The sequence below is a fragment of the Eschrichtius robustus genome, chromosome 5 (genome assembly GCF_028021215.1).
Source record: "Eschrichtius robustus isolate mEscRob2 chromosome 5, mEscRob2.pri, whole genome shotgun sequence".
Classification (NCBI taxonomy): Eukaryota; Metazoa; Chordata; class Mammalia; order Artiodactyla; family Eschrichtiidae; genus Eschrichtius; species Eschrichtius robustus.
The window spans coordinates 30,984,445-31,010,657 of NC_090828.1; the positions used below are offsets into that span (position 1 = coordinate 30,984,445).

At 39.2% G+C, this 26,213-nt stretch overlaps 1 protein-coding gene across 4 annotated transcripts in view; it reads right to left on the minus strand.

Annotated features, from left to right (window-relative positions):
* PARD3B (par-3 family cell polarity regulator beta) overlaps positions 1 to 26,213 on the minus strand; it is a 1,041,870-nt gene that overhangs the window by 331,156 nt on the left and 684,501 nt on the right. For all 4 annotated transcript variants that reach the window (XR_011074130.1, XM_068544614.1, XM_068544613.1 and 1 more), the window contains 2 exons: positions 8,934 to 9,140; positions 7,962 to 8,199 (listed from right to left, as the gene is read on the minus strand). Coding sequence is in view for 3 of the 4 variants with exons in the window: in XM_068544614.1 (XP_068400715.1) it covers positions 7,962 to 8,199; positions 8,934 to 9,140 (445 nt within the window). In the remaining variant the exon portion in view is untranslated. The remainder of the gene's footprint in view (positions 1 to 7,961; positions 8,200 to 8,933; positions 9,141 to 26,213) is intronic.

A 26,213-nucleotide genomic window follows, 5' to 3' on the forward strand; every position in this document is an offset into this window, starting at 1 on the left:
TATCTGCAACCATTTTACCCTGATCTGCAAGACACTGTGTTTTCAGTGTAGTTCTATATCCAGCGCGAAGCTGAATTACGAACTTTGACCCACTTTGACTTTCATTTTTCATCTGAAATTTCATGTTTCCAACTGGCCTCTAGTTCCTGAAACCAAGCACCTTAACGCTAGCCTGTGCTCGGCCTTTTGCCTTTGGGGAAATGACTGTTACAATTTCACTGGTCTGGTTACATTAGCCAGGTTACCCTTCATACCCATAAAATTGAACATTTTACAACCACTATCTAGAAAGAGGTAATGACAGGCATGGCTGCATTATACTTATTGTACACGAGACCTATAACAGCCCTTATGGGATCAAGGTAAAGAGCAGAAATGTACGACAGATATGTCATGCTCCCTGGAGATTTAAGTATTCAGTCTATCTAACCTAATTTAAAAATCAAGTCAAAATGTATCTTTATGGGTAATGTCTTATAAGACAACTTCCAAGGCAGTCCAATGAAATAACTCTGAGCCATGCATTAGGAATATCAAGTCCAAAACCCATCCATACATTCTGGCCTGAAATACTGGGAGAAGGAAAAACAAGAAAAAAGAAGAAAGCAAAACAAAAAAAACTGATTCTCCATCTGAGTCCATTCTCCATTTGTATTCAGCAATAGAAAGTTTTACTGAATTAATTCAATAGAAAGTTTTTCATCACCAAGTGATGAAATAACCTTTGAAAATAGTTCATGGTTACATTTAGAACGGGGTGACCGAAAGTTTATAAAATATAAATGATTGAATGATTTTAGTTTCAGCGTTACTTCTTAGAGCTTACTATGCAAAATTGTCCAGGCTAAAGACAGCATGGCCACCTGAAATACATAACAGCAATTAGAGGAAAAGTAAAAAACATCAAAGCAGAAACTTAGTGGGCTCCAAGTGAAAGGCAATGTCTGATGGTTGGCTGTCTGGGGTGGGGCCTTGAGGGAAGACAAGAAGGGAAGTCTACCAAGCCAAGCACCATACTAATAGCTTTGCTCACAAAACTTCACAACTCGGAGAGGATGCGTTATTATCCCCAATTTACTGATGAGTAGACTGAGACTCAAAGGGATGAATGAAGGCCACAGAGCTTGTAAGGGGCAGATTTTCAATTCAGTTAGGAATTAATTTGGTGGCGGTGATGTCTGTGCTGTTTGTGGTGGTGGTGGTGGATGAGGGTGTGTGTGTGTGTGTGTGTGTGTGTGTGTGTGTGTGTGTGTGTGTGTGTGTGTGTAGGAGTGTTCTTTTTAAAATAATTCACAGCAGATGTCATTATATAGAGTTGCCCTAGTTTCAATAAGATACATACAGGCAGATACCGCAGGTTCGGTTCCAGACTACGGCTGTGATAACGCAATAAAACAAGTCACACACATTTTGTGGTTTCCCAGTGCGTATAAAAGTTATGTTTATGTTATACTGTGGTCTATTAAATGTGCGATAGCATTATGTCTAAAAAAAACAATGCATGCACCTTAATTAAAAGCTACTTTATTGCTAAAATATGCTAACCATCATCTGAGCCTTCAGCGAGTTACCTTTTTGCAATAGTCACATCAAAGAACACTGATCGCAGATCACCATAACAAATAAATAATAATGAAAAAGTCTGAACTACTGCATAAATTATGAAAATGTGACACAAAGACAAAGACATGAACTGAGTAAATGCTGTTGGAAAAATGGCACCAATAGACTTGCTCGAGGCAGGGTTGCCACAAAACTTCAATTTGTGAAAAATACAATATCTGCAAAGTAAAATAAAGTGGAGCACAGCAAAACGAGGCATGCTTGTAGTATATTTGAGCATAAAATGAATGAAACATGGATGCTTTACTGCTTGCAAAGTTTAGAAATTAAAGTTGTTGCCTCTGTGTTTTAAAAAATACCTTTGTCATGACGGTTCATGATTTAATTTTTTCAATGTAGAAACTGAACCAGTGTATTCCTGAGGTACACCTGCATTAGCTGAGTTAGGAAGAAATAATAAAGAATATCCAGCTGTTGGGCTGGGAGGAGCAGAGTTAAATATAAGCAGCTGCAAATCAAGTTCACCCTTCAGATTACAGACCGTGTGTCTTTAAAATGTTTACTTCAGGTATAAAGTATCATCACTTCAAAATGATACTTCAGGGATCATATATACTAAAACATACACAATTTGGGTTACCTCTTTGTTATAACTTTATGTGAAACTGGTTTAAAAATAATCTTCCCATATTCATATGGTGCAAAAATGAAAAAAAAAAAAAAAAAGCTGGAATAAGGTGATTTGGCATTAGTACCCCAGCGTGCTAAGTTCTGATAACGTATCTGCTGGAAATTCAGTGTAGCCTGTGTAGATGCACACTATATCAGGCTGGTAGCCAGTTACTGAGGGTGACATGACACCATCCCTTCTGATTCTACCTTCTTCATAGCACCTACTAGAGCCTGAAATAATCTCATTTATTTTGAGTGAGTTGTTTATTCTCTCTCCCTCACTGGAATATACATTCCGCAAGAGCCATGGCCAGGAGGTCTTGTTCAGCACCATATAAATTGACTGTTGATTCCCTCAAGTTGTATCCTAGGCAAACATCACACCACTCCCTAGGAAATTCATTGTTATAGATAGTTTACATGTTTTGTTTTTGGTTTAAACTCACCACAAGAAATTCAAAAGTCTTTGATTTTTTTCTTCCTTTGTGAAGATAAAAGAAGTACCACTAGAGCAGAGGTTTACTGCTGTGTGCCCAGTGCCTAGAACAGTGCTTGATGCAAAGTAGGCCTTCAATAAATGGTGTTAAATAAATGAAGAATAATTGTGAGTGTGCTTGGCAAAGACGAGGTATTCAACAATATTACTAATCAAATGAATATGGGCAAACATACTAAAAACAGAAATGAAATTCCGATTGGCAGGCTTTACTCTTTGTTCTTTGTTAATCCATTAAAAAAGGAGTTTCCTGGGCAGAAAAAGGGTATAGAGAAAGATACTTGATCGACATCAAGCCTTTCCATTTAGGGTCCAGAACAAGTTGATAGGTCAGAGGTTTTCAAAGTGAGTGGTCTATAATATCAAGAGGAGACAATAACTGCTATGATGTAAAGGAATGGATTTTAAACACAAATCTGTGACAGAATTCAGCTTAAAGAATATAAGGATTGACAAGTTTATTAAATAATTGATAAATCAAGAACTGACTTTTGAATTTTCCACTCTAGACAGGGCAAGATTTTCTTAGCCAAAAGATATTTTTCTTCAGTGCTTAGAAAACATCTACTAGACCCCAGGAAGGCAGAGTAGGGCTGATAGCCATGGGGTTGTTTTTGGAGGGGTTTGAACTTCACCCTTTGGCTGCAAGAAGCCACCGGTGGTCTTTTCTACAGGGTAGTGTCAGGAAGAATACAGGAAACACATAATGGAAAAATGTAAGCATCTTGATCCTCTAAAATTCTCTTTCAACAGCAGGTAAAACAGCATACAGGGAAACTACCAAAGTTGGTAGGTTCTTAAGCTGTGTATTTTTCAATATACAATAATTCAATAATTTCCACATACAATAATTCACGGCCTGTGGAAGAGCCATAGTTGAATCTGCCAAGAGGTAATTCCGCAATCAACAAAACATATGCATACTGGAATCAGACAACAAATGTAAAGATAGGAATTAATGAGACCCCCCCCCCATCATTTTTTCAAAACGACAGGAAGTAGGTTAAATTAACTGAGCTAAACTGTGTTACTACATGTCATCAACACAAAAGCGGCCAGTGAACACCAGAGAAGCACACCACACTTAGCTTCCCACAAGCAAGAGCAAAGCCACATCCGACTCCTCGAGATCCTTAGAGCAATCAATCTTTTTTAAACAAGAAACTAAGTCAATAGCGTCTGAGCAACAGATGAGAGTTAAAGCGAAACCTGTTGGCTAATGGTAACAGCTATTGTGTTCTTTGCTGTTGAAAACGTGCATGTGGAAGCATCTCCAATACGCTCACAAACTCAGACGCAAAAGGCTATGGAAAACAGTTGCTATTTTTACACTGGCGGTGAAATCAAACACCACCTTTCGGATCTTAATTTTGCTAAAATAGTACAAGGAAACAAAATCCAAATTGCCAGATGTCTCAAGGATCTAGGACCTGTGATTTCTACCAGAGGAAAACACAGCAAATACTGGATGACAACAGGAAGAGCCAGCTCTGTATTCTGGGCAGTGGAGAATGAACCTGCCAAATCCCATCAACTGAAATCAGACACAAAGTTCAGGCTTACTTTAGTAATATTCTAGAAAATGGGACATGGGAAGCTCTAATAGTTTTTATATTTACAGACTAGTCAAATCCTTATAGTTTTCTTCTTGAACACCTTAAAGAGGGTTTTTTTTACCTTACAAATTCCTCTGATATTGTAGAAGTATTAATGATTATGATAATAGCTATATGGTTTTCTATTGATGATGCAAAATTTGCTACACACTTAGTGGCTTAGACAGCAGAAATGGGCTGAAATTTGGGGTTGGCAGGCTGTGCTCCTTTCTGGAAGCTCTCCAGAAAGAATCCATTTCCGTGCTTTCCACCTTCTAGAAGCTGCCCACAGTCCTTGGCTTGCAGCCCCTGCAGTCACATATTGTATTTCTCTGTACCTTTCTTCCATAGTCACATCTTCCTCTTCCACTTTGAAGGCCCCTTGTTATTACCTTGGGCCCACAGGGGCAAATTCAGGATAATCACCTTATCTTAAGGTCATCTGAAGAGCAACCTTAATTCCACCTGCAACCTCAATTCTCCTTAGCCATGCAATATAACATCCTCACAGGTACTGCAGAGTGGGACATGAACATCTTTAGGGAGGCCATTATTCCACTTACCGCAATAATTTACATTTACTGAATGTTCGTTACTTGCCAGGCACTGTTCTAAGCAAGTTACTTGTAATTAAGCAACTATAATTCTCACAATAATAGTAGATTCTATTGTTATTCCCATTTTTCAGATGACACAGAAAGAGATTAGATATTACAATAACTTGCCCAGTGTGACCTAGAGAGAAAGCAGAGAAACCAGGATTGGCATCAGACTTACACATACAGAGTGTGCACTTTTAACCTCTGAACTCCATGACTGCAAAGGCGACTCTCATCTAAATATACTGTAGTTGCACGTTATCATTATTATCAAGGATGATTATCTAATAGCAGTCATAATAGTTACCCAGAATAAGGGCAAGTTTAAAATTTTAAATGGCAAATGGAAATACAGAGTCTAAAGAGACCACCAGGAAAAACACCGTTTTTTAAGAGATATGTCCACTGGTGTTGATGTTATTTGTGTCCCTAAATGTCACTTTGTAGTTTCAAGGTCATATGTATACACACACACACACACACAAACATAGGGGGAGAGAGAGAGAGAGAGAGAGAGAGAGAGAGAGAATATATGTATGAATAACAGATATGGACTAGAACTTTCCATTTCTGTCTAAAATTTCAGTGGAACATCCCAAACCGAGAACATGTGATGACAAATACCACCCAGCATTCTTAAGAAAGACATCTCCTAACGGTTTAATAAGAGGTGCTAAACTGGCCCATCAACTATCACCTCCCATCACTGACCTTCAGCCCATGGAACAGAAGGGTAGAGATTGAGAAATGGATTTTCTTTGCTGGGAAATTATAGGAGTAAAGGAAGTAATGGAAAGAGGTGCTTCCTCATCTCACTCCCAACAAAATAAGTGAGGGGGCAACGAGAAAACCCCTCAGAAAATTTGGAGGTAATTGTATAAAAGGAGACTGACATCCCATGTCGTACCTGTTTTGCTTGGCGATCTGGAGATGCCAGGCTGGTTGGGGGATCTCTGTGGCAGGTGAGGAGAAATGGGAACAGTGGGAACAGGCTGCACGTCTATCATTTGCAGGCGCAAGAGTTCAGTAATTCTAGTGAGCCAAGCAGATGCTCTAGAAGGAAGCTGGACGAAAGCCACCTTAAGCTGACATCATCAAAGAAGTCTACCCGCTGGGTAAGGAGGCTCCAGAGTTGTGCTCCCTGAGGTCAAAGGGTCTTAGGAAGTCAACGGAAAAATAAATCTCCTTTACCAGTGGTTGGTGCAGTAAGGAGCCCCCTGAAAAATCCACAAAAGTGGTCCACAAAGAGCCCCAACTGCCAGATTATACCAGATACACCAGTTACGTCAAACTCTGTCTTTGTTTTAATAAAGTCCTTCCCTTCCCTTTGTCCCAGAGACGGAGAACCAGAAGAATGTGGAATCCTGCACACTGTAGGGCCCTCGCTAGGGCTGAGCCCTGAGGGGCAGGGAAGAAGAAAGTGCTGATTAACACCAGATGGTGCATGTTAGCCCCTGACAAAGAGGGTGTTTTAACATCCAGAAGTGACCACAAAGCCATCAGCCAGAAAACTGAGATGTCATCAAATCGTGGACATTCTGACAACACCACCAGGGTGTATTTGAAGGTAGCTAGCTGTAGGAGAAGAAAGAAAGTTGTTTTCTGATTGCACCCTGCTGAGCTATGCCTAGTCAATGGACTGACTGCCTGTGACATCTTGTCTCTCAGTCCCACTGAGTTAGACGGCAGTATACGAGCCTCATTTTGAAAGTGAGGAAAGCAAGGCTCAGGGAAGTTAAGTAACATGTGCGATGCCCAGCAGCTTGTGTATGAGGGTCATGGGTTCAGATCAAGGCCCTCTGACTCCAGATGCGATGACATCTCCATTGCACCTCACTGCCTCTGACGACTAATATGCCCACAGACCTGGCCATGGGCACACCTAGAATCATGGGGGGTGGGGTGGGAGTGGGGTTGTGGTTCATCTAACCTGTCTTCTCTAATTCACAGGCGGTGTTCTAGAGGTCACAGTTGAGGACTCCCTCACCTCTTGCTTTCCCCATGTTGATGGAAGAAGCATTTTCTTTATCCACATAATGCTTTGCTACCAAGGGCTATAGGCATTGCCCATCCCTCTACCAAGTGTCGGCTTTTCTTTGACATACATTTATGACAGCTTCCTGTCATCACCATGAGCATCAAGAGCCAACCAAGAAGGCTCCTTCTGCCTCTGCAGAGAAGGATCAAGCACAGTCACCAGTTAAGATTTTTAGGCATCTACATATGATCCAGCAATCCCACTCCTGGGCGTATATCCGGACAAAACTATAATTCAAAAAAGATACACGCATCCCAATGTTCATAGCAGCACTATTCACAATAGCCAAGACATGAAAACAACCTACATGTCCCTTGACAGATGAATGGATAAAGAAGATGTGGTACATATATACGATGGAATACTACTCAGTCATAAAAAGGAACGAAATAATGCCATTTGCAGCAACATGGATGCAACTAGAGATTATCATACTAAGTGAAGTAAGTCAGAAAGAGAAAGACAAATACCATATGATATCACTTATATGTGGAATCTAAAATATGACACAAATGAACTTATCTATGGAACAGAACCAGACTCACAGACATAGAGAACAGACTTGTGACTGCCAGCGGGGTGGGGGGAGAGTGGGGGAGGGATGGATTGGGAGTTTGGGATTAGTGGATGCAAACTATTATATATAAAATGTATAAATAACAAAGTCCTACTGTATAGCACAGTGAACTATATTCAATATCCTGTGATAAACCATAATGGAAAAGAATATAAAAAAATGTATATATGTGTGTTTGTGTGTGTATATATATATATATATATATATATAACTGAATCACTTTGCTGTACAGCAGAAATTAACACAACATTGTAAATCAACTATAATTTAAAAAAGATTTTTAGGCATCTAGCTGAAGAGGAGGGAAAGCTTGCATTTTATTTTTTTTTTTTGAATGCACACAAATGAGTGATTTCATCAGCAGAAACAAAACAAAACAAAACAAAACCGTCCCAACTTTGCCTTCAGAGCAGGTCCCTACCTCAGCATGGCACCAAATCCCTTCCTCTTTATTTTCCTTTCTGGATCTTCATTTCCCTCTTTCTGCTTTTTCTCCTTGACTTTCAATTTGCCCTTTTCCTTCTTCTTCTCCTTTTCTTTCGGTTTTTTGACTTTCCTGGCTTTATTTTCTGCATTCTCTAGCTCAGAGTTCCCCTGAGGGGCAGATTCATAATTCAGAGCTCCTTGGCCAGAGTGAGAGCTCTTATCAGACAGACCATCTGTACAGAGAAAAAAATCAATACACATGGTCAGGGGCACTTACTGTTAGTATCTCAAGAAAAGTTAAAATGTAAAATACAGAATAATGAATAAAGGCACTCCGGAGTTCTACCCTGCCACGAGGCTACGCGTACCCTTTGAAGAGACAACTGCCTAAATCTGGTTACTTCAAGCAAGGTTTGCTGCTGGGAGTGGGCGACATTGGTTGCTTAGCCAGTAGTATAAAAGGTTTGATATGTGATGAAACACTGATCTCTCTGAAAGCAGCTTGTTAACCTTGATCAGCTCAGAACGCCGACGTGCTGGGAAACAAACAGGGTGAGTTTATTTCCAGGAGAAGTTTTTCAGTTCAGCTATAACCGGACTGCTTCTACCCAATTAAAGCAGTCAGTCCTCGGGTTGAGGCTGCATCTAATGACTTGAATAATAATGTCAAGAGATGCATACTTAGTGCTCCTACCCTAAGGGTAAATGACAGTTGGTCCTTGTAGGAAATTGAAGGAGAACATTTCTTTGGCGGTTGCACTGTAAAATAAATCACATGTTGCGTTATCCAGTTCCATGTTTGTTAAGCCAAAGGGCAAAACGTATCAGGGAAATGAATTACTTTTAATATCAAAAATATAATTGTGACCTTAAATCACTTTTCTCTGTAGTTAAGCACCCATTCTTGCCTATGATTCGCATTTAACAAGGGGAGGAAGAAACCATTTCAGCAAGCTCGTTGCCCTACCAGCTTCTAATTCTTCGGGTCCATCGTAAGATTTGTCAATGGCTGCTCGGAAGCTCTCGTTGCAGCCTCGGCCACGGACCACGTGCGGCCGGGGCCGGTGGAAGGGAAGTTCGTTCTTCCTGACCTCGGCAACTGCAGTCTGCAGGCTCTCCAAGGAGCTGGACTTTTTCAAACCCAGAGTTGGACCGAAATCTTTGCTTGGAGAGTCTGGAAGAAAAAAGGGCAAAAGGTCACCCTTCCCCTAACGAGGCAGTGTGGTGGAGTGGAAAGGCTTGTTGTTGTTCTATCTCAAAAAGGGAGGAGGGGGGTTAAGTGGGTGGGATTTGGTGTTAAACCCCAGCGTTGCCCCTTTTTGTGACTTCGAGCAAGTACTTTGACTTCTCTGAGCCTTAGTTTCTATAAAGTTGTGGGAAGATTTAAAATGATATGTCATATATAGAAATAAATATGCATGCGTATCTATATATATGCACATGTGCACACACGTACATGACTTTGAAAGGCTATAGCAGCCTGTAGAGATTATATGTATGAGCGTGTGTATATGCACACACACACAGTTGCACACACACACAGAGCACCTAACAGTGTTTCTCTCACAGTTCTCATTCCAAGCACTCCCCTACGTTGTAGCTTTTATTATTTCCAACATTGTTTTTATAATTATTAAGTAATGTATTATGCACAGAAATCAAAGAGCATTGAAGTGATTGTAATTTTTATGGTTAAACACTTTACCATACACTAGCACTCTTACTGTAGGGTGAATGCAATTTTTTTAGTTGACGAAGCAAAGCAAGAAAGAAAACAACTTTTCTGTGTCAGTGCTTAACTGTTCCAAATGTATTTCTATTTGGGTATCTAGGAAAGAGGTAGTTTTCTTTATATGATATAATATTAAAAAAAAAAAAAAAACTAGGTGAAGTTTAATAATGTTCTGATATGTAATTTTTTCATTTGCACTCTTTGTCTTGCCCTGTTACCTGCCCCTTTTCACCCATGCCTTGACCCCCATTCCCACCCACAGCCAGGCCCCTAGTTGTCTGTAAGAAGATTAGGCTATATAAATACCAGCAGCACAAGGATTATTTTAAAGATGGAGGGAATTCTAGCAGGGCTCTTTTCCACCAGGGCCAAAGCTCATGATCCTCTCCAGTTACAAAGATTACTGTCACGAAGGGGTTACACGTGCATTTCTGGAAATAAACTACTTTGCAGTTTTTTAGTAGATACAGATTGAGTACGTATTAAGGATTGTGCACATACAGTACCTACTTCAATGCCTAGCATGTAGTAAGGCTCAGTAAACAGCCCTATCTTTTCTTACTATGATCAGTATTTTTGCTTCTACTAATGCTGCCATGATGAACATTATCACTAGGTAATACAAGGAATACAAAAGAAGTACAACAAAGGTATAACGCCTATATAGACACGCATAAAGTTAAAAAAATAAAACACACCCTCCCATATATTGTGAATATGTTAAAAATAGTCAAAATAACGACAATAATGCTAATAAATAATAATGCAGAGAGTGCTTAGCCCTGTTCTAAGTGCTTTACCTAACTTACCATAATCCTTACAGTTGTGCTACTGCCAAAATTGTTCGCATTTTACAGATGAGGAAACTGAGGCAATGAGCAGATAAATACCTAGTCTATAGATACACACTTAATAAGCTTCAGAGCTGGGAACTGTCCTCAGGCAGCCTAATTCCGCCTTTTCTGCTCTGTACTGTCTAAAGTTGTACTTGGCCTCCACCCTCTACTTGACTATGGTCAAGCTACTTAAAATGGCCTCTAGTTTCCTCATCTCTAAAATAAGACCCTGAGCCTAATCAAGCGGACAAAATGCAAAAACTGGATGTTGTTTTACAGTTTCATCACTAACTTAACAGGAGGCAATTTTGCACTTCGAACAATATACATGATGGCAATAAACGTTACATTTTATAGGCAACAGTGCATCATTAATAAATGCAACAGAGATGGGACTAAGCAAAAAAAAAAATTATAAGAAATTTCAGGAACAAATTTCAGGTGCTACTTGCAAATCATAAATAGTAAGAATACATCACTACTAAATCCAGAAAGAGGCATATTTCTTATAGTCCCAGGAAGGAAGGTAAGTGGAAGAAACAGAAATTGAGTAAGATCATTTCTGACAATAAAACAAAAAGCAACATAGAGGCTCGGGGTATTAAAGCAACAGTAAAAGCTTTGGAGTTTACAGAAAATATTTTACACCATCACTCCCTAGGGAGGATCTGACATGAAGTTTGGTGAAAACATGAAGATGAAAACTATCTGAGAAAGTCTAGTTCCTCTGTCAACAATAGTAACCATCTTTTATTTATTAATTGCCATTCAGGAGATTATATTAGAGCCCAAACTGTAAGTATTCACGTCAACCTTTAGCAATAAATTCTGGGGAACATGAAAGTGAATAAATCATCCAAGACATAAGGCACGTTATCTAAAAGGAGCTCCTCTAAAGCTCAGCAAGAAGTCATATTTGAGAAGGAACAAATACACTGTTACTCATTCAAAGCAAACTGAACATTAAGGATTCATGGACTTTGCAGGATTAATAGAGCCAGCAAGTAATTCACTTTACATAAATAGAAGTCACAAATTAGAAGTGTCAACTAATGTTGGCCAAAATTATAACCTAGCTCTACTGGATGCCGTCCACAGTAAAACTAAAAGCAGAAAGGCGATTGAGTCTTGGTTACAAATGTGGACTCAGGGATTTTCAGGCTTGAAAACAACTTTCTTATTTGTTTCTAGGGAGTAAACAGCATATAGTGGTGGAAAAAAACAGACTGATGTTAGAGAGGAGAATCTGAAATCAGGAAAGTCCTTACAAGGACTACAGGTGCACTGAACTGACTGAATTGAATCTCCACGTGAAAAGGACCTTGACTAGAGTTCACATTTCCTTCACGTGTCCAAGGCTTCTGAGGGAAGGTCGAGGTTACTGGTTCCGAGGGACTATTATGTCAACTGATGGCATCAGCACTAAATGTCAACAAAACACTTGGAATAAAGCGTTTTACCACACAAAGATCCTAAGTGAGCACCATAAATTGTCACAGCCAGTCCCTCTTCCCTACCCCTATCCTCACCAGTTCCAGCTTAGGTTGCCATTGCGTTGGAAATTCTGTAGCTTTCAGAATGGGAAGATTCACTATTTTTAGCCTAACCATTTATACAAATCATGCTGTTTTCTAGGCTCCCACTACAAGTAGAGGTCTCTTTGAAGGGATAATATAAAGCTCTATCCTACTGACGTCATCCCCAAGAGTGATGACTCCTCACATTTTCACCTGTAGCTGATGTGATATTGACTGTGGCTGATTTTAACCAATTATCTGAGAGAGCCATCTCTGAATACCACGTGTTATCAGTCACAAGGTGGTGTGTGTCCAAATTTGAGCTTTTACTTGTCCCATTTTGAGTATCTACAGAACTAACCTGAATATGATTTTTCAATAGTTTCCAGGCCAGTTTAGGTTAGTTGCAAATGCCAAGAAATAAATCTTTTCACAAACTTTAGTAGCATGACTTTATTTTTTAAAATTTATGACTTCTATGTTCAGTGACCATGTTCTCTAAGATCCAGATAAACTTATCTTCCTGTCAGAAACATGAAGTTGACATTCACAAATTTCTTGAAACAAATGATACAACGTTTATCAAAGGTACTAAAAGAGGGATCTTGCATGATAAAAGTTATCCTCAAAGTGGTATAATGAAAATATTCTTAACGTTCCATGTGCCAAATTTTTCCTTAAAATAAAAGTCCCATAAAGAAACATCACAGAAATAATTGTTTTAAAAGATGCTACAGCATTTTTGAGGATTCACCTGTTCTCAAGTGAAGGATTGGCTTGACTTGGTCCTGGAAGCCTTCCCCATACAGAGTCGAGGGAAATTTCAGGGCCATGTTTTCTGGCTCCACCAACCCTCAGACACATCCACTGCTCCCCACCATCCAGAAAAATACAGTGTTATGAAGAAACTGAACACTCAAGTCTAAAGACTTAAAGGATTCTGCCACCATTTCTCCCATGTGCATGAAACAAGTGGGGAGAAGGGCAGTACAAAGCTACTGTCAAGGTGGAGAGGGACCTCAATAAAACAGAGTCAAAACACTGAGAAACCACTGCCCCAGCCTTTCTAGGTAGAAAGTCCCATTTCAACATACTATAAAACAAAAAGTCCTTCCTGGAGGATTGTTTGGATGTAGACCTCAGTTTTTCTGACCCAGTCTTTGGTTCCTGCCTCTGCCCTATAGCTGAGAACTGCTGTTGGTTCCCTGCAAGGCAGGTGATTAGAATAATAGAGAATAAAACGGTCTAGAGAGTAGTGATTAATAGTGAATGGTGAAGTGGAGAGACTGTGGGACATCTAACACCCTCCCACTCTGCCACTTATTTCTTGAGTTATTAACTTTCCTGTGCCTCCGCTTCCTAATCTGTAAAATTTGGATAAGACGAGGATGGAAGAGTGTTTGGCACATAGTAGGGACTCATAAAGCATTAGTGATGATTATTGTCACTGGTGCTTTTGTATCAACTCTAAACATTTGAGTGAGTGAAGGTCTAGCACAATTTATTTGGTTCAATCTGCCACTGCATTTTAAAATACAACTATTCCTTCTGCAAGAAGCTGAAAAGGGCTCTATAAATAAATACCATCTTTCTTTTTTTATTCAAAAGTTAAACTGATTTTTTTTCCCCAAACAACTCCCTACAGCTTTTTCTTCTGAAATAAGGTATATTTATCCATCTGTTCATCACATATAGAGGCTATTCTTGGGAAGATTAATAGTGGAGTCTTGGATGCCCTTCCCCTTAGGTTATAATCATTTAATTAGTCTGAGGTTTCATTGGCAATGTTTGAACTTCCCATTCTAGCTCTAAAATCTTGCAATAAAAGAATGCCTTAATCCAGAAGACCAGTAATTGGATCTTCCATTATTGATGAGATTGCTTCCAATACATTCTTATTAAAACATAAAGAATTATTTGGGGGAAGGTATTCACTTTCAGATACATGGCAAGGTTTCCTCCAAGCTAGAGCTTTATAATTAACAAATACTCATGATAAATTAACAATAAATAATGTATTAATTTGCAAATTTCAATAACATCGATGGCCCTCAAGGCACTTAGTGAAAATTAATTATGTTAGAGCCCCTCCCCCTAAAATAAAGGAATTGTGCGCAGTAGTAAACTGGGGATCAAAATGATTGCAACGCTATCGGGGGACACAGCATGAAACTTGAGAAGGCCATGAATTCGTCAAGATAGCTTGCTTTCATTAACAATTTGGCCTTGCTGTATTATGAGCAATGAACTTGGGGCAAATACAATAGAAATGCTTTACTTGCTTCATGGGGAGTTGTGATGTGAAATTAATAGCCTTAAAACTCTTTGAATGAAAAATTATTACAACTTCCAACTAGGAAGTCACAACACCACTTTATTCTCCAACACATCTCACTGTCTTTTCATTTCAGATTACACTTACTGAAAATTTTGATTTTTTTTTTTTTTTTTGGTAGTTTCCCCTAGAGGCAAAATGTCTTATGTGCTTTAATAGATATCATTGCAAATCCATTAGCCCAAATTCCCCATAATATCCAAATGTATAATTTCCCAAATTATGTTATCTGCTGTGTCCATAATGGGCCTAATTACCTTCTTGCCTATCTCAGTATTCCAAATATTGATCATCATTCCAAGCTTATCACAGTGCCCTGCTTCCTATTCATTTACCATAGGGCATAATGTATCTGGTTTATACATTATCTGCTGTCATTTGGGTCTCAGTTCTTTTACTGGCAATCTCCAAGTTCTCTAGGAGCAGAGTTTTTCTTCCTTTTAAGTCTCGTATATCCCAGGGTCTTTGATCATTTCCTGAAATTCGTGTCAAAATGTTCAATAATGAACTTCTCATTAAGATTCATATATTTGCATAATCTTTCCTACTCTGTCTCCAAACATTGTCTATTTTAAAGTGAAAAGATATAGAGAAAATTATGGGAAGATTAGGTGAACGAATACAACAAATGCCTTGATTGTAAGTGTGGGCATGGCCCTCCAAGTGACTTCAAATCTCTGCTAAGTGTTGCTGTACACTTTAATTTTCTTCACTAAAAATTCCCTCTTTTATAAATTGAAAGTCAAAATCTGATGCCATATTTTGGTTTCTTTCCTGGACTCAAATTATATCCCACAAATGTAATGAATAGTGAATTTATTACAGCAAAATATTCTCATGACACTTTTTTGTCTTTTTCTTTCACTCTTTAGTTTGTGGATAAGAAAATGGGCTCTGTGGTTCAATTTAGTAGGGAAACTCTTTTTCAAAATATATTTATAAACATATCTCTGGGTAGGTTCTGTTAAGGCAACTGACGGACTCAAACCCAATGCCAATAGACTAGTTTGTTATAATCTTTTGTTTTCCCTCTCTCTGCCTTATCAGGATAACTCCACTGGGTTAAAAACACCACCACCACCATCCCCCCGACCCCGAACTGGCATTCAAGCTAATAATGAATTTAAAAATTACATAAATTAACATTGGTTTCTGGAAGGGAAATGTGGCTACTTAAAGGAGAAAAAAAAAACACCTTTTATTATTTAAGTGGGAGGGGGGGAAAAAAAAGACTCACTTGAGAGTCAAATAAACTGACTAAAGAGGCCAGCTTTCCTACCTGTGGAATGGGGTCAATAGGACTGATGAATGCCACCTACCATTTTCTTAATCTTGTTGATCTTTGTATTGTCAGCGCAGAGAAGTACTAAATAAATATTTGTTGCAGGAATAAAGGAAGGTGCAAGGAAAGGATAGTTACAGGATGCAGACGGCCCTGTTCTCCAGTGCTGTGAGGCTGAAGGGAGTTTATGGGGAGAAACACACCTTACGATTGCTTCATGCCCTCAAAGCCCACACACAGCCTACTGTTCTTCGTTAATATGACCCTTAGGTTTTTTTTGTGTCATTTCCAAGGATTTAATCATTTCTGCCTTACCTATATTTACTCACTCATCTTCTCTATGTTTTGTCTTTTTCTACGACTCATTCCTTTTGCTTAACTTCTCTGTGATATTAGCCTTTTCTGCTATTTTCCCCTCCTTATGTGCACTTTAAATAGTCTTATTTTTACCCACTGCCAAAAACGCCTTTATTTGTCTTCCAGCTCTTCCTTGTATGTCTTGGTAACAGGCTTTTCATTCTGAACACAAACTGTTTCAGTGATTTTTTTTTTTTTTTTTTTCCCTCCTCATTCTTTTTAGCACTTATTCTTTGTATGGCTTGCTTCAACAGCACCTCTTTCTTCTGCTTTTGATTGTCGAGCGGTTTATATATTATACAGCATGGGTTGTATAATGCCATACTCTCAAGATAAAGTATACTAAAAAGGATTCTAATAAGTTTCTTTAAAACCATTAGCATAACAAAAAGGTCAAACTGATTGATTTCTTGGATGGTATCCACATGAAGACATTTTTACAGGATGTAGTGTAAACTGGGTACCTCTATTTTTTTAGGGCCAAAAATTATTTTTACAATTTTTGCTTTAGTCTTTTCTCCCCTTTTTATAGCTAACTGACTGCACTAAAAAGAAAAAACAAAACAAAACTTCGAATTTTCAATTACTCAGTACTTCCAGAAATGACAGAAAGTAAGGTTTTTCAGTTTTGAATAACAATAATATATAATATGAATATTCAGTAATATGAATAACAATCTCTTAAGAGATATGCTTTAACCTAGGTTTCAATCTACCGTTAGAGTGTCAAGCCAAAATCAAGTCAGCCATCAATGAGTGTTTACTGAGTATTTTTTGTCACTCAGAACTGTGCTCGGTCCTAAGAGGAATAGAAGACAAGTGTAATAGTAACTAACATTTTCCTGTTGCTTTATAATTTATAAAGTTCTTTCCTGTATAAAATGAGGCTACACCTTACACAATTGATCTTACCCAAGTTCAACTGTGTTTTCATGTCCAGAGAGAGCTACAAAGAAAGAGAGGAGGGAGGAAGGGCAGGATAAAATAAGTAATAAGAGCAATTTTAGTCACCATTACTCTCAATGAGAGTGTGCCCCAGCGTAAGTGTGTGTCTAGGAGAGACTGAGAATCAAGCGAAATGAACTGTTCCGGTGAGCCTCTGACTTTTTTTTTTTTTTAGCCCTGGGTAAACATTTTATTTTTTAAATCGAGATATAATTGACATGTAACATTGTGTAAGTTTCATGTGTGCAATGTATTTGATACATATATATCTGATTTTGATACGTATATATTTATATTTTGATTTGATACATGTATATATTGCACAATGATTGCCACAGTAAGGTTAGTTATTGCCTTCATCTCCTCACATGGTTACCTTTTTGTGTGTGTGCGATGAGAACACTTAGGATCTACTCTTTTAGCAACTTTCAAGTATATAGTGCAGTACTGTTACCTACAGTTACCATGCTGTACATTAGATCCCCATCATTTATAACTGTAAGTTTATAGCCTTTGAGCAACATCTCTTCTCATTTTCCCCATCACTCAGCTCCTGGCAACCACCATTCTATTCTCTGTGTCTCTGAGTTTGGCTTTTTTAGATTCAAATATGAGATCATACAGATCTTGAGAACCATTCTTGAGAGGCAGTGCCTTACTACTATGTCTTATGTAAATTTCAGAAGAACCACTCAACTCAATACCCTTCCAATTCCTCTCTTAAATCCCCTGAGTTGGCAGACAAGAAAAGGTTGGCCACTGACTTGGCCAAGATGCTATGTCTGGACAATTCTTGAGCTAAAGCTCCTGCCAAATTCTTTGATGCCTCAGACATAAAAGACAAGGCACCTACTTCCCTCCAAGATGTTATAATCCGAGTGCAGAGCAAAGATGAACACATAAGCATTGATAACACCAGAGAATATAGAGCAGTCCCTAATGTTTGTGAAGTACCCATCTAAGGGCAATATATCCCCAAATTTTAGAAAATACAAATGTTTGACTCCTAGCTTTCTCTGGAATTATATTTCCAATGGGGAACATGTTATCTCTTCATTCCACCAGTTAACTGACTCTTCAGCATCCACTAAAAATTTAATCTTTAAAGCAATACCTAATGCAAGCACAGGTTCTGGCATCAGATTGCTCGGATTCGTGTTCTAGCCCCACCTCTGCACTAACTGTGTGAAGCTGGATGAGGCTTGTACCTCTCTGTGCCTCCCTTTCCTTATCTGTAAAAGAGGGATAATGATAGCACATCCCTCACAGGGTAGTTAGAGGATTATCTGATACAGAGCTTGAACGTGATGCCTGGCACACAGTAAATATTCAGTAAACATTAGTTTGTACCATATGTCTTCTTGCATGAGCAATGTTTACACTCATTAGGAGGATTATCTCCAGCCAACAGAATGCCAGGAGAATTTCTGTTTCCACATCCATACATTGTGGGCCTGAGTCATCATTAGCTTTGAATTTTCACTCTTTATTCATAACTTCTACTTTTTTGTTTTGTATTGTTTAACAGTCTTCATCACGTTTCAAATAATCTTCTATACATTTCACTTTTTTAAATAGCCCAAATAAGTTTATTTCTTACAGAGGCATTTTCCAAAGAGAAACCAAGCGTTAAAACCACATGATGAAAATAACCATGTCTGGGACAGCAAGTAAAGAGCTGGTTAGTTTCTTTCACCAGCCAAGTGACTCCTCTCCCTCAGACCCATGACACCATCAACAAAATGACAAACCAGACAAGGTCATAAGGCTTTTGGGATCATCAGTCAATAGGCATCTCTGTGAATGATAGAGCTGAGAACACTGACATATGGCAGAGGTCAGGGCTGGAGTAGTTTAGACTTGGGGAAGTCCAGAGAAGAGAAAGCACACTGTGATCCCGGGTCAAAGGATAATAAGGCTTCATGAATGAAGCAGGACTTGTCCTTGAAGATGGATCAAATACATGGGAAAGGTAGGAGGTAGACAGTCACGCTACTGCAAGGGAAACGTATGAGGAAAAGTCCTGACATGTCTGCTTGGTAGTGGGTACACAGGATGGAGGACCAGCAAGGGAAAACTGGGGATTGGTGGGAAATAAGTGTGGGGACAGAGGAGGAAGTGAGATATGAAGGGCCTCAAAGTGAAGAAGGCGAGACTCAGAGCAGGGGGCAGTTGGAAGCCTTTGAAAGTTTTTCACCTGAGGAATGGCTTGATAATACTGTTATTTTGAGAAAAGATAATTTGGAAGAAATTTATAGGACAAATTAGAAGAAAGACTGAAATCATATAGCAATGGAGCTCCCTGCTTATAAAATACCTTGCTCTTTACTTTCTTCCTTTTTACAATTGTAACTTCAGGCTTTTGTGAAACAATTTCTTCCAAAACATTTTTGGTGTGGTTACTCATCTGTCCTCACAGTGAACAGACTACCGTCCTCAGATCTTTCTTTGACCAGGTAGGAAAGGCTGAAGAAACATGTTCTAGCCCACTTGGGAGGCAAGAGGTGTTCATGGTCGTGCCTCTGGGAATGGGTAGGAAGGGGCATTGCCTATCACTCCTAAGCTGCCTTCTCGCATGGCTGAGCTGTGACTGGCATGGCCGGGCCCAGTGCTATCTCTCTTTCAGCACACTTTACTGTATTCTGTAATATATAATGATTAACGGGCAGTAAAGCTAATAACATGGGGACACACAAAATAAATGAGGTGGCAAATATGAAAAGGAAGTCCCACTTAATGTTGTTGTGAAATCTGACAACACGCTAGAGTTTCCCTGTAACTCAGCCCGAGGAGCCCTTGTCAGCGGGAAACAAGGTTACAAGAAGGTGGTATTTCCATTAATAACTCCCCCTCGGGGAAGTCTATGATCAATCTTTTTTGGACTGAAATTCTTGCTGGATTGTAGTGAAATGTCAGCAGTACCTGGAAACATTGTTTTCTGCTGACTGAGGGAAGCTCACAGAGAAAGAGGAAGAGCATGGCAACGCTTCAGTTATCCTGATCTGTCCCTTTTTACCTCCCCCTACTATGGACATCCATTCTCTCTCTCTTTTTTTTTTTCTTTTACTACCCAGTATTCACTATTCCACCTGAAAGGGGTATCCTGCTTTTCCTTGGGTTACTACGCCTCCCCTACTTTCACTCAAAAGTGTGCTTCTAACCCAGGCACGACTAGTCATTTCATCCCCTTGGTTGGTTCAGGAGTACGTTGTTGGCAAATTAGAACTAATCCTTACAGAGTGATCAGGAAAAAGTCATCTTGTTTGCTACTGGGGTTACTGGGAGGATAAACCTGGAGTTGCTGGTAGCCATCTTGCTTTTCTACAAAGAGAGGAACTGAAACTGTGAGAGCATAGTTGACACAGACCCTAGATCCACTCTCTGAACTTTACAGCTGCTTGAGCAACAAATTATCTTCTTTGCAACAGCCAGACTGAAATTCGTTTCTTTCGATTGTAACCTAAGGAGTCTTGACTTAATGCCCTATTCTCCAATCTCTCCTTCATATAACTACCCACCAGTTATTCCAACTCAGGTCAGACGGATACTTGAGGAGCAGGGAAGATGGTTCCTTGGCTATAATGCTGGTGAAGGGATCATAAGTACAGAACTGATAACAGCAGTGAGAAGTATGTCTGAGGCCAGTCTAAAGGTAAGCATTTTCTAGTCTATTACAGGGTGGATTTCATGAGAGACAAATTCCCCAATGATGAGAAGAGTTGTATTAAATTCATTTGCTCAGCTTAGCCCCGACTCCTCCGTGAAGAGGGGACCATTCTCTAGATGGTTACTAATAATTATAGACCTGCTACTAATTGTTATACACTTTAGAAAAATAGAAGGGCTTCCAAAAGGGGAACACAATCAGTTCTTGTTATGGTTGACCAAGGGTTCAAACAACCTATCTGCAATTGTGCTAATTAAGTATGTTGTTCTGGATTTTGAAGAGATAAGAGTAAACCTGGTATCACTTTTAAGTGCCTGTTCTTCCCACTGTGTTCCCATGGCCACTCAGCAGAGACCTCACACTTGGGAAGAGACAGAGCTGCCTCACAGGAAGGAGGTGTCTGTTTCTGGAGGGGTGTTTGCGTTGTACGGGTATGTTTCTCTCAAGCTTCTCTTGCATAGAATTTCTAAACAAACAGTGAATTAGGAACTTCTCTGTAAACTGAGTAAGGAAACGATGGACTAAAAGCAAGTGGTCTTGGGTGGTTAACAATAAAGATTTCGATGTAAGAGGCATCTTGGGTGTGGACTTGGAATTGGAAGACTTGGGGTCTAGGCAAACTGTTTAACCTCTCTGGGCTTCAGTTTCCTCATCAGTAAAAGAGGAATAATGAAAAAGGTTATATTGAGGATGATTATGATGATGATGGTAAAAACACCAGCAGCCACCTATACCAGGCATGTTCTGAGTACTTTGATATAGATATTAACCCAATTACATGTAGTACACACTATTGTTATCTCCATTTTATAGCTGAGGAAATTAAAGCCGAGGCAGGTTAAGTAACTTGTCTAAATGAACAGTGATACCAATTTCATGGGTTTTTGTTGGGATAAGATGCAATTACGCATGTACAAGAAAGTAGCAAAGCTGCAACATGCCATATATACATGTCATATTTGCTCTTAATAAGAAAAGGAGGGATGTTTTCCTCTACGTCTGTCATAGGCACTGGACTGAATTGATCAAATGAAGATACAGCAGGGTATCTCTTTGTGAAAACCTGCTCTTAAGGCACAAGCAATCTATAGGAAGAGTCAAAGTGCAGAATTCAAAAGCACCCCTACACAAGGTGGGGTAAAGCAAGACATGGAGTGAGTGGTGGGAATCAGGGGAGAAAAAGAAGGACTCTGGCCTGACATGGACCCCCGAAAACTGGGCAGCCTCAGACAGACTGAGAGGTGGTCCAGGGGACAGGGAGGGAGAAAGATGAGAACAGAGGCCTGTGGAGGGCGGCAAGCCCACTAATCTGTGTACTGCAGAGTAGCCACGTGGGGCTGCGGGTGCGCAGAGGTGAGGCCGGACAGAGAGAGCACAAAGAGAGGGAAGCAGCCAGCTGGCCAGAGGTACGACTCACCCTACTGGCAATTGGAGGTCTCTGAAGTCTGAGGCCCTGTGTCCCAACACAGTCACCCAAATACACTTGTTTATTGCTGTGGACAATAAGCAAGGAGGGGGTTTTGACCTGCGCTACGCACTAGGTGGGACTCATTTTCCCTGTGTGTGTATGGCCTAAGGACCCAAAGCTGGGATGGATGTTTTGTTTTGGCTCAACAGCACTAACAAATAGCTAAGCTTTATTTAGCACTTACTGTGTGTGACGCGCTCTGTGTCAAACGCTCGCAATCTGAACCGCCCCAGGAAGGGGGTATGGTCGTTCTTCGCCTTTAACAGAAGTCATCCTTCCAGACCAGAAGCCCCAGTTCTGTTTCAAACATGACAGAGCTCTTTTCCCACTTTTAATAATTAATTTAATAAAAGCAAAAAAAAATATGGCTTTTCTAAAGAGTGTTTATGTCAAAAAAGAAAGCATTACTTGGTTCACTGCTAATATGGGAACAACAGCAACAAAAGAGCTACTTTTGTTCTTATTTTTAAATCAATTTTTGAGCAAAGTGTCATATTTTTATATTCCCTGCCTAGTTTTGGATAAGAATTTAGGAAGGAGCTTGTGATGCATCATTAAATAGTTTTTCTCATCATCTTATGACTGAGTTATTGGCACTAGATATAGCCATGGGGGGGAAAAATAAGTGTTTATAATGATTTAAAAGACCAATTATAAGCCTTTGCCTTATTCCTTACTCAGCATCCTGCACGGTATGTAAAAACGGCAGTGAAAAAAAATACATTAGAAATTTTAGCTGAGCAAAATGTCAGTTTTCAGTTACACTTAAAGAATAAAAAAAACATTAGGATACCATTAACAGTTTTAGAGTAATGGAGGCAAAGCAGGATTGTTTTCTGTTATTATTATTACCGCCATTAGTGGGTCAGAGCCTTCCAAGGGAGAAAAGCTGGGGACAACCCAGACACTTTCAATACAGCATTAACTCTTTCAGGTCAAAAGGGGCCCATTTAGTGGACTGTAGCAGTCATTTAATAAATGATACCCTCGCGGCCTTGAAGAATTTATCTCCTGTCCAAAGAGTCTCGCTTACACATTCCTATTTTCTCTACTCCATCTCACTAAATATTCCAGTAAGAGAAAAGGTTAATTTACAGATAATTATTTAGGGAGGGAGGGAATGTTTTTTTAAGGCAGAAAAACAAAAACAACCCGTCACAAAGCATCAGCCACTGTGTGCAAATCTGGAAAAGGATAATGAGCCTCTTGAAGTAACAGAATTAAGATGAAAAATTAGAGGTGTGAGATGGAATGATTTTCTTTCAAGGGAAGTACCTGCTGAAATAATTTTTTTCCCGGTGTTTGCTTTGTGCACTTTATATGTGACTAAGTACAGCTAATCCTGTCTCTTTTCAAAAGTTAATGTCAGCTACTAGAATAATCTGCTTTCTTGATTTAATTGCATAGTTTAACCTCTGACATAACCTTTTAATTCACACCATGACAGCCAACCCGACAGAAAGTTTTTCTAGAAATCTGAGTAACTTCCCCAAGGTAACAACTGCTTTCCCTCTTGTGGGTGTAGAGGGAAACATTCTGCCCAAGATCATCAAATACGCCCTGACAGTTCTGGCTGCAGAGGTGGTGTGCTTACTGCAGGGAAGAGGGGAATTTATTAGAATACCTGGTATGTTAGAAGTGGGATGCACATCAATGTGAATGTACTTAACACTATGGAACTGCACACTTGAAGATGGTAAATTTATGTTATGTGTAATTTACTACAATTTAAAAAAAAGTCATGCAGGGTTATCAAAAAGGGGCATTGGTCACATGATAGTTTGGGTAAAGAATATGTTCAGGTCCACCTTGATTCAAATAAGGCTGTAGAAAAAGAAAACACTAAACGTTTTGCTGTTGTTTAGTGCACTGAATTAAATCAAATTCAGGGAACTGAATTAATAAGAATGCCTAGCTCCTTAAAATGCTAGGACAGAAGTCTTTGGTCATAGTCATGTAAAGATCCCCACACTCTGAAGGCTTTGGTTTTTATATGAAGACAGACAATGATTTGGATACTGTGAGACCTATAGCCAACTGAGTTTCGGCAATGTTTAAAACTAAAAGATGGGGTACAATGCTTGGTGTCAGTCTATTTATCCCTTGTAAAAATAAAATACAGTGTGTGTGTGTGAAAACTAAAAGATGGTAAAATTCTGTTGTTGTTTTAACCCTGATTTTTTTTTTTTTTCTAATTACTAAGAACATTTCTCCTATTTTAGCGATTTAAGAAACATGATTTGGGGAAGCAACTTAATTTTAACAGCAAGATATTTAAATATATTTAATTTTTCTTATATTTAAGTCGCTGAAATAGTCAAAGAAAAGACAAATGTTAAGGGTTATCTTTTAAGTTTTACTCAAGTTATTAAAAATACCTGGCTTCTTAAAATGCTAGGACAGAAGTCTCTGGCCATAGGTTGTATAAGGATTCTTAGGTAGACTATGTCATTAAGGAAAAAAAGACAGAGATTGGTAAGGCAAAATAAAACATGTCCAAACACATATCATTATGGATTAAATTCCTCTGCAGAGAAATATATTACAAACATGTATCATTATGGATTAAATTCCTCTGCAGAGAAATATATTACAAACACATATCATTATGGATTAAATTCCTCTGCAGAGAAATATAAACTGAAGATGGGGGGGGGGAAATCTCCTCATTCCACATTTCTCTTTTGTCATAAGCGTTTTTATTTAAATTATTTCAATATGAGTTTTTCTCTTCATAGCTTGGGTTTTTCCTATGGTGAAATGACACTTCTTTGCTTAGGTAACCTCACTAATGCTGTAGTAGAGTTTTGCTGCATGATTAAATAAAAAGAGGTCTAGGGGTTGAGAAAAGAAAATTTGTCTAAACAAACATCTTTGATAATTAGAAAACTGATGGGAAATTTTCTACAAAGCAGACCAAAGCTACTGGTGTGCTTAAGTTAAAACCAGGAAGCCACACAAAGTAGAATTAAGTTTCTTCCTGTCCTCAACTCCAAATATAAGGCATTCTCACCTACTGATGCATTTCAGGAATAAACTCATATATAATATGTCTTTCTCTTCTTTTTATGGAAAATTAGGCCCTTTAAAGTGTATACACCTGGCCAGGAGGTTCACGGCTGGGCTATTTCAAGATGAAATGGTTTTGATTTGCTGATTGACATAAAATAGTTCCCTGTCCTCAGAGGACAGGTATCTTCAAAGAGCTAAGAACTGACATTCTAGAAAGAGTCTCTCCTAGATCTCGTTCAACTCAGTCTATGATGGGAAGCATATATTTTCAGAGCTTAGGGGAAAAAAATGATTTCTTAGCTTGTTTTAATTCCAGAGATTAAGGTTGTACCTGGGACCTTGGGACACGAAGACCAGGGCAGTTGTCTAAGACAGGCGTCCCAAGTTGGTCTCTGGCTCAGACCTGCTCTTTGGTTACCTGGTGTTCTGTTCGTCGTTTCCAAACAGTGTTCAGTATCTGAGAGGCTGAAGTCAACGTTTATTTAACACGATCAACCCCGATCCTTTTCTCCTTAGGCCTGCCCCTGCTCTCCTGCACCTGTCTGCTCTCGCGTCATGGAATCCTATTCGCCTGAAATGTTTATGACTTCATTTTATGGCTGCCTGCACTCCCCACCCATCCCCACCAGCACTCGAGCAGCCACTCTCATGTAAGAAGCCCTAAATATCGTTGCCACAGGTGACATGAGACCATCGAGGATGGTGGAGCTCAACTAATAAAAAGGCTTTCACAGCATTTCAGCCTTTGCTCATAAGTAAAGTTAAAATTTATGGCTTTTAAAATACTGGATGTGGAAGAGGTCAGGTTAAACGGCTGCTAGTAATAAAAGGAATCAATACACCACAGCATCTTGAAACAGCCAGCAAACTAAATAAACACTTCATCCAAATCCACTTGGCCCTGAATTAAAAGAACATAAAATACTGTATTTATTTGGTTTGTTCCCCATCCGTCAAGAGCTTGCCTCTCTAGGCCTCAACAAATTCTACCCAAGACAAGTATCAAAGGTTTGTCAGCCAAATGGCAATTACAGGACATGTCAAGGCTCTGGGTAATTAACTAAGTGTTAACTTTATCAGGGAAGCACTTGCAGAG